General features: G+C 50.5%; 1 protein-coding gene across 1 annotated transcript; it reads left to right on the top strand.

The window, feature by feature from the left end:
• The first annotated feature begins 412 nt into the window (after window positions 1-412).
• On the top strand, window positions 413-11,775 carry LOC115330736. The gene is made up of 2 exons (XM_042293535.1): window positions 413-418; window positions 8,908-11,775. The coding sequence occupies exons 1-2, from the start codon at window positions 413-415 to the stop codon at window positions 11,638-11,640; spliced, it is 2,739 nt and encodes a 912-aa protein (XP_042149469.1). The 3' UTR covers window positions 11,641-11,775.
• Window positions 11,776-12,004: the final 229 nt, after the last annotated feature.

The raw sequence follows: 12,004 nt of genomic DNA, 5'->3' as shown, positions 1-12,004 counted from the left end.
AGTATAACTGCTTGGGAGGGTACCGATCAACCGGATCAGGTTGTTCTTTGTGTGTTGAATATGACATGAAAAAGCGGTTTTTCCCAGTCTTTTTCGATGTCCAGATTGAAATTTCTGTAGAAGTCGATGACGTGATTGCTCTTTTCCTGCACGTTCCGCTAGAGCGCTACCTCGTATGTTCTTCCTTCTTACATCATATTTGTGTCTGCGTAGACTTTTGTGGAAGTTTTTTGGTTTCCCACACATATGAGGCGTTGCAGTCGGCTCGAGAACTATAATAAACAAGGCCAGTTTGAAAAATCCACACTATTTGAGGTGCCGCAACTATGCCGTTACCCGCCACAGGTTGTTTTACTGCTCAAGTTTTTATCCAAGGCTGCAACCATGTTGTTTAATTCCTTGTGCTACCACAATGCACGTACGATGTCATAGACAGGTGACACGTTCCAGAAACATGCGGCGCCATAATTGACTGTTCCAATTTTCAATTGTTGACTGCGGAAGAAACTACTACTGCGCCGACTATAGAACAGACGAAGTTAAACTGTCTACCATCGATGGTATTCTCCTCGCACCAAACTCGACAACTTTCATAAAATCATCTACCTCTTCCAAGATATCCATCAACGTTCCTGTACCCGGTGCATGACACCAATTTCGAAAACACCTTTTTTCTACCTTGTAGCCTCGCTTCTGTTGAGGCAAGACTTATGTCGATTCTCGCCACAAATACCACCAGACCGCAGCGTTTTTCTTGCCAAAAAAGTTTTGTTTGCAAACGCTCGGCAATTCACCGGAGGAGCTATGCATACCTTGCAGAACATGACCCCACCACCACGTATCTGAAAACGCTGACCCCACCACCGTCCTTTGCATACCTTTGTTTTAGCGTTGACAATTTTTTGAGCGATACCCCAAAATGTAATTTCGGTGCTCTCATTCTAAAAACCCACGCGTTGTTCAATCATCCGTCACACAGACTACGCAAATCGAACACCTCATTGAAACTGGAAAGGCACTCACAGTTCACCACCGACTGTACCGTGTGTTTTTGGTGTAGCAAATGTTATTCAATGACACGTGTATGACACTAGGATCATGCGACGGGATAGTTGGCTATAGGTTACAAAATTAAAGGTAGCGCTAAAGACGACGACAAGCGGAACACGCAGGCACGTACAGGCGCTGACTCACAGCTGCTATTTAGTGAAGAATCAAAGGAAGATAAAGCAGAAGAGCAAGGGCATATACGAAATGATATAGAAGACTAACCAAGACAAGAGGAATCAACGATTATTTTTGACTTCAAAATTAAGAAATAAGAAAAAAGAGGAGTTAAATACTTAAAATTTACACTAATGTAACACAAAAAATGGAAAGAAAACAAATCGGCAAAAAACGGATTGGAATGAAAGCTTACTCTAATAAAATGAAAGAAAGAAGAAGAAAATGAAAAAGAGGACTCTGCAAATTAATATAGTGAAGCAAATTTTTCACACAAAAGATTGTGAGTATTGCAGTTCCTTCGCCTACAAAGGCTACCCACGGTGCACGGTAATGCGCAAGTCATAGCAGCTAAAGTGGATACATGTATCCTTCGCCTTATCGGCGAAAAAACTGCACTACTTACAATCTTTTGTGTGAAAACTTCGCTTAACTGGATTAATTTTCAGAGTCCTCTTCTTTTTCTTTTTTTTTCATTTTATTAAAGTAGCTTTTCATTTCAATTTTTTTTGCCAACTTTTTTTTTCCATTTTATTATATATATGTGTTTCATTAGTGCACATTTTTAATTTTTCACCCTGATTTTTTCTTATTTCTTAATTTTGTTTTGTCAAAAATGATTGTTGCTTTCTTTCGTCTTGGTTAGTCTTTTTCTCATTTCGTATGTGACCTTGCACTTCTGCTTTATCTTCCTTTCATAATTCACTAATTATCAGTTGTGAGTCAGCGCCTATCCGTGTCTGTGTCGTCCACTTGTCCTCGCCTTTAGCGCTACCTTTAATCTCGTAGAGGAAATGCTAGCAAAAGCCGTAATTCCACCTACTTCGGCTCTATGGTCATATCCCGTCGTACTTGTGACGGAGAAAGACGGCTCCATACGGTTATGTGTCCGATTAATGTCGCCTAAATCAAATTACTCGTAAGGACGTCTACCCGCTACCACGAATTGATGACGCTATCGACTCTCTACAAGGATCCTCCGTGTTTTCATATCTCGACTAGCGCACAGGGTACTGGCGAATACCAATGGCTGGACATAACAAAAAAAAAATACTACATTCGCTACACTTGACGGACTTTGAGTTTAACCGCATGCCGTTCGGCCTCTCCAATGCATCAGCTATCTTAGAGAGGATGAATGATATAGTCCTACGTGAAATGAAGCGGAAAACATGCTCGTGTTACCTCAACGACATGATAGTAGTTTCCACCACATATGAAGAGCACTTAAATCGACTGACACAAGTTAGTTCTTGCCTTCTTAAAGCATGTCTTTAATTAAATACAAAGAAGTGACGCATCGCTGCAAGGAAAGTTAAAATACTTTGCCACATCGTCAGTCAACTTGGCGTCGCTCACGATCGCGATGAGATATGTGTTGTCCTAGACGTCCCATGTCCCAAGACTGTAAAAGACATTCGCAGTTTTTGCGGCTTGGAATTGTACTTTCAACGCTTAATCAAATGGTTTCAGCAAACGACGCCCCTTTCATAACGTACTTTGTGGGGATGTATGGACCTTTGTGCATGAAGGTGTAGGCTTCGCTTCGACGCGCCCTTGCTTCACCTCCAGTCTTGTGCCACTGTGACCCCTGCACCCATATAGAGATTATAAGTATGCCAACGGATGCGAATTAGGAGCTCTACTCGTGCATCAAGGCGCTGAGACCCAATAGAAAAATGAAAGCCGTTTACAACTCCCTGTAACGCCGAATTAAAGCGCAGCTCTTGAGGAGGAGCAGGGAAGGGTACTGGGGGAGGGGTGGGTCAAGTGACCTCGGGGGCGGTGACTCCTTGTGGGAGTCACGTGACCTTGGGGCGTCACATGACGTCGGGGGGTCACGTGACCTGGGGCCACGTGACGATGCCGACGACGTCATCAGTGACGTCACTGATGACGCCATCAGTGCTGATGATGATGACGATGCGGATGCCGGTGATGTCATCAGTGACGTCACTGATGACGTCATCAGTGATGATGACGATGACGATGCGGATGCCGGTGACGACATCAGTGACGTCACTGATGATGTCATCAGTGGCTATAACGTCAACGGGGGGTCACGTGACCTCGGGGGTATCCCCAGGTCACGTGACCCCGGGGGGGGGCGGGTCACGTGCGGCGGGTCACGTGACCTGGGTAATCATCGTGACCCTCGTGAGGGTAACTCTCGTGACCCTCGTGCGGGTAACTCTCATAACCCTCGTGACCCTCGTGAGGGTAACCCTCGTGAAGGTAACCCTTTTGAGGGTAAGTAACCCTCGTGAGGGTAACCCTCGTGAGGGTAACCCTCGTGAAGGTAACCCTTTTGAGAATAACTAACCCTCGTGGCCCTCGTGATCCTCGTGAGGGTAACCCTCATGAGATTTGTTAAATACGAGATGTAGACCTTCGATGGTTGTCTAATCGATTTATTCTGATGGAGCCTCCGATTGAGCCTGGCGCAACGTTCCTGGCCTGGCGTTGACTGCTCGTGCCCCGCGGCTCTCAAGCGCTCGGTGCGAGCGCAGCCGATGGTCACGAGCCGATGGGCGCCAGCTTGCCAGCCGCTACATAACACCCCCTCCAACTAGTCGTTGCTCCCGTAGCGTTGCGGTTGTCGTCGCGCTCGACTGCCCCTCCGGGTACCAGTGAAAGGGCCAGCGTCTGCCGTCGAAGGAGCTGACGCTGGTTCGCGAGGGAACGCCGCCGGCCTGCTACTGTCTCGCTGGGGTGATGCGTCTACTCGAGCTGGAGTATCTTCGCCGGGAGATGGTGCCCGTGGTGGAGTTGAACTCTGGTCAATCTTGAGGTCCCACACACGAGACGGAGTCTTCGCTTCTTGTTGAGTGCTGGCTGCTGTACATCGCTGACGTATGTGGTTGGTATGCCGGCGTACCGAACCTTCATCTGTGTTCACCATCCATGAACGGAGGCCCATCTGACGTTCGATTACGCCAGGAACCCAGCCTTTGCTGTGTTGAAACTTCTTAGTCCAGACCGACTGTCCCACGCTCAGTTCCCGTGCGTTAGTGACGCTTTCCGTGCGGACTGGTTCTTCAGAAAGTACAGTTTTTAATCGTTCAAGAGCTGATGGAAGTTCCCTGCCATAAAGCAACCATGCTGGCGTTTTTCCCGTTGCAACGTGATGGTGGTGTGCTGTTTGAATAAAAACCTGGCCAACGCACAATTCAGCTCTTCCTTTCCCTTCTTCCCGAGTGCCAGTTTCAGCTCCTGTACCATGCGCTCCGCCTGGCCATTAGTGGCGGGATGGTACGGCGCACTAGTTACAGCGATGATCCCGTTGTTTCGGTAAAATGTTTTCATCTCCTCGGAAACTAGCGCCGCGCCATTGTCCGACACAATCTTCCTTGGTAGTCCAAACGTTGCAAAAATGGTCCGTAACTCTTTAATGATGTCGGCCGACGTCATGTTGCGAACCACGCGCACTTCCAGCCACTTCGTGATTGCGTCCACCACAACCAGAAAAACATGACCCTCGATGGGACCTGTAAAGTCCAGGTGAACAGTGTCCCACGGCACGGTTGGCCTATTCCACACAGGGATCGGTTCCTTCGCTGGTGACTTCCGGTGTATCTGGCAGGTGCAACATGCAGCGACCATTGCTTCAATATCGGCGTCGATCCCGGGCCACCAAACGTAGCTGCGAGCGCAAGCTTTCATCGCCACAATTCCGCGATGTCCCGAGTGAATTAGAGCCATCGTCTCTCTTCTCAAGTTGTTAGGAATCACGATCCGTGTGTCGACAACTCTGCCGCTTTACTTCTGTGCGGCGAGTACTCTGGGGACTGATACCGATGAATAGTGCCTTCTTGTACTGCCTGGTATACTGTTAACAGGACGGCGTCACGTGCTGTCTCCCTGGCTACTTGGTCTGCGGAGAGCGGTGGAGCTGGTCAAAGCCTCAAACATGAGTATGTCTCCGGGTACTTCTGGCTCCTCCTCCGTGGTGGACATGGGAAGTCGGCTTAGAGCGTCCGCGTTCTGATGGCGGTTTCCTGGCCTGTACCTCAGCTCATACTTATAAGCGGCCAATTTTACGCACCACCTGGTCATCCGCGGTGACAACACTTGCGGAACAGGCTTGTCAGCTCCTAGGATGCCAAGAAGAGGTTGATGATCTGTGTAGATTGTCATGCTTCGCCCTGCGACATCCTGATGAAAATGGCTGACTCCATACACAATGGCTAGGCCCTCTCGGTCCAGTTGTGAGTAGATGCGCTCAGCGGTTCCCAGGGTCCTGGACGCAAACGCAATCGGAGCCTCTCGGCCGTCGGAGTCCAACTGTGCTAGTACGGCGCCCACACCGAAGGCGAAGCGTCGCAGGACAACAGTAGTGGTTTTCTTTCGTCATAGTGTGCCAGTACGGTATGCTGCACCACCAGATCCTTCAACTTCTGGAAAGCCTCGCGGTGGTTTTGCTCCCACCGCCACTCTGTCTTCCGTTCCAGTAGGTGATAGAGCTCTTTCGCAATCGTTGCTCGATTCTGCAGAAATCTGTCATAAAAAGCTAACAGTCCCAGAAAGGACTGCAGCTCTGTCTTGTTCCTTGGCTCGGGCGCCTGTACTACGGCCTGAATCTTGTCCTGCATGGGATGTATGCCGTCCGCATTGATGAGGTGGCCAAGAAATTCTACTTCACTCACCCCGAAGCGGCACTTGGTTTCCTTTAGTCTTAGTCCTGCACCTTCTAGTCTCGTCAGTACTTGATCTAGTCGGTAGTTATGTTCTTCCGTAGTCTCCACGCTGATGATGATGTCGTCTAGGTACGCACTGACTCCTGAGATGCCTGCTAATGTTGTGTCCATGACTTTCTGGAAGATTGCAGGAGCTGCCGCCACTCCGAAGGGAAGTCTCTTCACTCGATACAGGCCCTTGATGGTGTTGATTGTCAGTACCTCGGCCGTGTCGTCTGTCACGCGTAGCTGTTGATAAGCCTGCGCAAGGTCCAGCGTTGAGAAGACTGTGCCACCCCGGAGGTTAGATAAGGCTTCAGTGGGTGTCGGTAGCGGATAAGCCACCGGTTTCGCTGTCTTGTTTACCGTGCTGCGGTAGTCTCCGCAAAGCCTTACCGAACCATCCGTCTTTCTAACCACCACCACGGGCGTGGCCCATGTTGAATGTAGGACCTGCTCCAGGATGCCCTGCATTTGCAGTGTCATCAGTTCGCATTCCACGACAGCACGCAGGGCGAAAGGTACCTGGCTTGCCTTGAGGAATCTTGGCGTTGCTGACTCCTTCATTTCCAATTGGACAGGTGGGCCGTTGTATCCTGTGATGTCGGACTTAAACGCCGCTTTGTGTGCACTGAGAACCTTCTGGACTTCTTTGCCTGGCGAAAGATGGTGTATCCCGCTGACCTGGATCTTTAGCGCTGGGAACCAATTTCTGCCCATCAAGTTGCACCCGGTTCCACTTGTTACAACCAGCGGTAGAACGTAGTCCTTGGACTTATGTCTCACGCGCACTTCAGATGAACCAAGGACACTCAAGCCTTCGCCGGTCCATGTCCGAAGGGTGACGTTCTCTTTCCGCAGGTACGGAGGTCTGGTCGGCCACACCTTCCGGTATGGGGCCTCACTGATTACCGTAAATGCTGCTCCTGAGTCTACCTCGAATTCTAGTAACTTTCCCTCGACCTTGAGGGCCACCAGGTACTTGGGAACGAAACTGGTTGCACGTTGTGCGTTCAGCTCTTGCATGTGCATCCCGTAGCTTTTAACAGACGCTCCACTTTGTGATTCTAGGGCGTCCTCTTCTGCGCCGCAGTCCATCTGATGGGTTGAGTGACGTGTGCCAGTCCTCATCTTGTTTCGACAAGCTTTTTCGATGTGTCCTATTTTTTTACAAAAACGGCACGCTACCCTGCTGAATGGGCAACTGTCTTGCCTGTGCCGTCCATGGCAGCGGTAACATCGTAGATCCGGTTGCGTTTGATCTCGATCCGAGGTCTGTTTCGTAGCCTGTGGTTGTGTGACCCTATGCAGTTCCGTCTTGGGAGTTTTAAGCTCCTGCCGCTGTTTTACTTTCCAGTCTTGTTGCCATGTCGTATGCTTGCTTGAACGTGAGCGTTTGCTCTGCGAAAAGCCGTTGCTGCAGACGCTCATCTTGCACACCGCACACCAGACGGTCTCTCAGCATTACATCCAGCGGCAGCATGGTTGGATTCAATGTCAAAGGGGCGGCGGCCGCTCGTCCTTCAGCGCTAGTTGAAGCGGTCGATGCTCCGGCGCTAGTTGTGGCCACCGAGAGAGGTGTCAGCACGCCGAAATTGCAGTTGGCGGCTAATTTCTTTAATTCCGCCACATAGGTAGCGATGGACTCACCCGGTTGTTGGTCGCGGCGTTGAAATTGGCTTCGCCTGAATAGTTCCGAAGGCCGTGGATCGTAATGTTGTTGGAGCATGGACATGATGCTTTCAAAGGCAACTTCACCGGGCTTCCTGGGGGCCGTCAGTGCTTTCACAGTCTCGTAGGTTTCAGCGCCACAAAGGGTCAGCAGCAGGGCTCTCTTCTTCCCGTGGTCCGTTATGTCGTTTGCCTGGAAGAAGAATTCTAATCGCTCCGCCCAGGCCGACCATCCTGTCCCTTGGAATTCTTCGAGCTTGCCTTGTGTCGCAGTCATCCTTGAACCGCTGCTGGAGTTCTCTTCCGCCCTCGTCGCCAATGTTAAATACGAGATGTAGACCTTCGATGGTTGTCTAATCGATTTATTCTGATGGAGCCTCCGATTGAGCCTGGCGCAACGTTCCTGGCCTGGCGTTGACTGCTCGTGCACCGCGGCTCTCAAGCGCTCGGTGCGAGCGCAGCCGATGGTCTCGAGCCGATGGGCGCCAACTTGCCAGCCGCTACATAACAAGATTAACCCTCGTAACCCTCGTAACCCTCACGAGGGTTACGAGGGTTGCGGTTACGCCGACGACGACGCCGACGGCGACGCTGACGCCGACGCCGCTCAAGCCGGGAACGGGCCCCTAAGAGCTGCGCTCTAAAAAGTGAAAGCCGTTTACAACTTCCTGTAATGCCGAATTGGAGCGCAGCTCTTGAGGAGGAGGAGTGAAGGGTACTGAGGGGAGGGTAGACCCAAAGCCACCTAGAGGAGGAAAGCCTGGGGGCTCCCGCGATCACGTGGGTCTACGTCACCGCTACTCGGCCTACGGTTCGGCCGCGGTGTAGTTCCGTTCCGGCTCGGCAGATGGAGCCGGCTTGCTTCGGCGTCTTTCCAGAACGTTCCGCGGCTTCTTTCGGCGTGTTCGGAGACGCTTGGTTTTGTCTCGGCTGTTTTCTTTGTTTGTCTTGTTTTAAACGTCGCACAACTTGTGAGTGCTCTGCGTTTTGTGCGCGATGATCAAGTGCTCTTTCCGTCATGCCTGACAAATGCTGTGTGCCTCGGTGTAACGGTAATTACAAAACGGGGCCCAAAGTGCACGTGTTCGGACTCCCCAAAGATGAAGCGCTGCGGAGTGCCTGGATAAACGCCATCCCCCGAGAAAACCTGATCGTTTCCCAGAGAACGAAGGTGAGGAATTCCCATTTCCAATTGTTTATCTCGCATTCGTAGTGGCATAGCGCCATTTGGACGGGCTAGCAATAGAAGGGTTGTGGGAATAGGCGATAACGGCGACGTGTAGCGCGTTTAGTGGTAAGTCGCTATTATTTATACGAAGGGTATATATCTTTATAGGTGTGCGAGCGTCACTTCTCCGACGACGACGTTCTTCGGGGGGTGTCTCACGTCGACGAAGTTACCGGGAGGACGGTGACTGCGCCGCTGTCTAGGGTGCGCCTTCGCCCAGGCGCAGTTCCATCGAAGTTCCCTGGCTGTCCAGATTATTTGTCGAAGCACCATGCGAGAAGAGAAGACCCGGACAGCAAGCGATTGCGTCAAGAGGCTTCTGCAATGGAAAGAGCGCTTGCAGAGTCGATCGATTCATTTCGCAATGAGGAAGAAGCGGACCGAATACTCAGCATAAAGGACTTGTCCGACCACTTGAAAAACGTAAAATCGGCATTCTGGCATGTTATTGAGGGCAATGGACACCTCACTCTGGTGCACATTATTGAGACTGAGGCCCCTTGGATAAAATACTCGATCGTCGTGAAGCCTGACCTTACACTAACTCTACATTTTGCGAAGACTCAGGTCACAAGGTTGGGCTCCAACTTGCTCATACCAAGAATCGCAAACAGCAAGAGGGGAGTTGTAGAACTACTCGAAAGTGTCGAAAATTGGGACAACGATCTTGAGTCAAGCTCTGAAAGCTCGCACAACGATATCTGTGCCACGATTCGTTTTCTGCTTGACAAGCTGCCCGCAACGCAAAGCGAAGATCAAGCAGCGGTCATCCAACTGCTCGCCGAGCAACTGAAGCTGATTTCTTCCAAGAAAGAGCGAAGGCGTTATTCAGTGGATTTTATGGTGTTTGCATGCATTCTTTTCACAATATCGCCTCATGCATACCAGTACATCCGTAGCTCTGGAAGCATTGTTCTGCCACACCCTAGGACAATCCGATCGATATGCTCCTCGTTTGGAATGAGCCCTCAAAACGAGCAGCAAAGTTCAAGTTTTCTCAGCTACATGGCAAAGAGGATCTCTGACTTGAACGATGACCAACGCTATGTGACCTTGATGGTGGACGAGGTCCACATCAAACCGTTTTTTGATTATAAAGGAGGTAGCATTGTCGGTGTCGCACTTAATTCCACAGAAGTAGCGAATAGTGCGTTCGTGTTTATGGTGCAAAGCATCAAGTGCCAATTTAAGGAAGTCGCTCACGTCGTACCCGTGCACGGAGCCAACGCCGAGTTTCTGCACAAGTTGCTTAGAGACGTGATTTGCGGGCTCGAGAAAATCGGGTACCGAGTGATGTGCGTCGTAACGGATAACAACGCAGTGAATCGAAAGGCTATGGCTCTCTTTAAGAGCTCGATGGACAGCCACGACACGCCTGGTACAACAACGCGCAACCAGGACACGCCTGACACAACGATGCGTCGTTCAAACGAGTTCTGCTACCCACATCCGTCTGATCCCAACAGGCCGCTGTTTTATGTGATCGACACTGTACACATAATCGAGTGCATACGCAATAATTGGCTGAAGCAAGACGATCAATGCTTCTGGTTCCCCGAGCTTCATGCTGACACGGAAGGCCAGCGGCGCATGCTGTGTGCGTCGTTCAAAACCATCAAAGCTGCCTACGACTTGGAATGTGACCAACTGCTGCGCTATGGATACAAAGTGTCAAGGAAATCCCTTTGCCCGTCGAGTATTGAGAAGCAGAACGTGAAACTTGCTCTCCAGATATTTGACAGCTCTCTTCCCAGTGCCCTCCGTGCCATTGGAGAGAAACACAACCTGAAGTTCTTCAAGGAGACGGCCACTTTCATTGAGATTATAGTAACGTGGTGGAAAATTGTCAATGTAAAGACACCCGGCAAAGGAAGCAGGCTGAAAGATCGGTTCCAAGAACCTGTGCGCCCGGCTCCAGACGACGAGAAGGTAGATTTTCTCTACGACATTTTAGACTGGTTGGACGAATGGCAGAAAAATGCAAACAACTGCAAATTGACCGACAAAACTCATACCGCACTGCACCAGTCAACTTACGCGCTTCTCGAAATATGCAGGTACTGCTTCGAAGAACTCAACCTGTCCTACGTCCTCCTCGGGAAATTTCAGACGGACTGTTTAGAGGACCGCTTCGGAAGGTACCGGCTGCTGGCAGGTTCCCAATACCATATCTCAATACGACAGCTTTATAAAGGAGAAAACAAGCTTCGGCTGCAGAACACACTTGCACCGATTGGCAAAGCTTCTGAAACAGAGAGAGATGAAAAATGGGAGGAAATGCAAAAACGACGAGACGCGCCGCGCCCTAGCTACAACATAGTAGTAACAGAAGACTCCCTTTCAAAAATAAAAGACATCGTCCCCGTTCTAGCCTATGTGGCAGGATATGCGGTGTACGCGACGGTGAAGAAGCTAAAGTGCGAGAACTGCAAAAATGCCCTGACAACAGACCACACGATCACAGCCGCCACCGGCCATGAGCACTATCATCTCATCAAAGAGATTGACAGAGGAGGCCTTCTGTACCCAGCAATGACCGCAGTCAATGCCGTCGCCCACAACTACGTTGCCGTGGAGGAAATGTCGAAGCGGGTGGACTTCTTAACGATCAGCAACCAACGCCAGCTGGTCACGGAGCTCACACTGGACTTGCTAGTCGACGAGGATTGCGACTTCGATTTGTGTGAAGAAGGACACACGAGTGAGGTCGTGCTGAAACATCTGTTGTGGTGCTCTACAAACATTCTACTAAAAAACTTTTGCCGCAAGCTCAACGACAAAGTTGTCGAAACGAACAACAAATCTAAGAAACGAAAACTGGCCACGTTAACAAAAAAATGATGTGGATATTCTAGCATGCACAGTGACAACCGTTTTGTTCGAGATTTCTAACGCGCGAGTCAATAAACACGCGTTTGTGCCGAAAAACTGGAGTAATTGCTACCCTTGAGCGCTGCTCCGCGGCGCGCTTCGGCTTCGCCTAGGCCGACTAGCGTGACGTCACGCGCGGAGAGCCCCGGCCTTCCGCTCTAGGTGGCTTTGGTAGACCCCTCCTCCTTCTCCTCCTCCTCCCCTTATTCTTTAATACGCTCCGGGGGGGGTCACGTGACTTCGGGGAGGGGGGGTCACGTGACCTCGGGGAGGCGTGACCTGGGGGTTCACGTGACCTTAGAGTGTCACGTGGGGGTCACCTTGGGGGTCACGT

Source organism: Ixodes scapularis, unplaced genomic scaffold (genome assembly GCF_016920785.2).
Source record: "Ixodes scapularis isolate PalLabHiFi unplaced genomic scaffold, ASM1692078v2 PGA_scaffold4__175_contigs__length_147842914, whole genome shotgun sequence".
Lineage (NCBI taxonomy): Eukaryota > Metazoa > Arthropoda > Arachnida > Ixodida > Ixodidae > Ixodes > Ixodes scapularis.
Note: the sequence above shows the minus strand (reverse complement) of the source record. Positions and strands in the feature narration are given on the sequence as shown.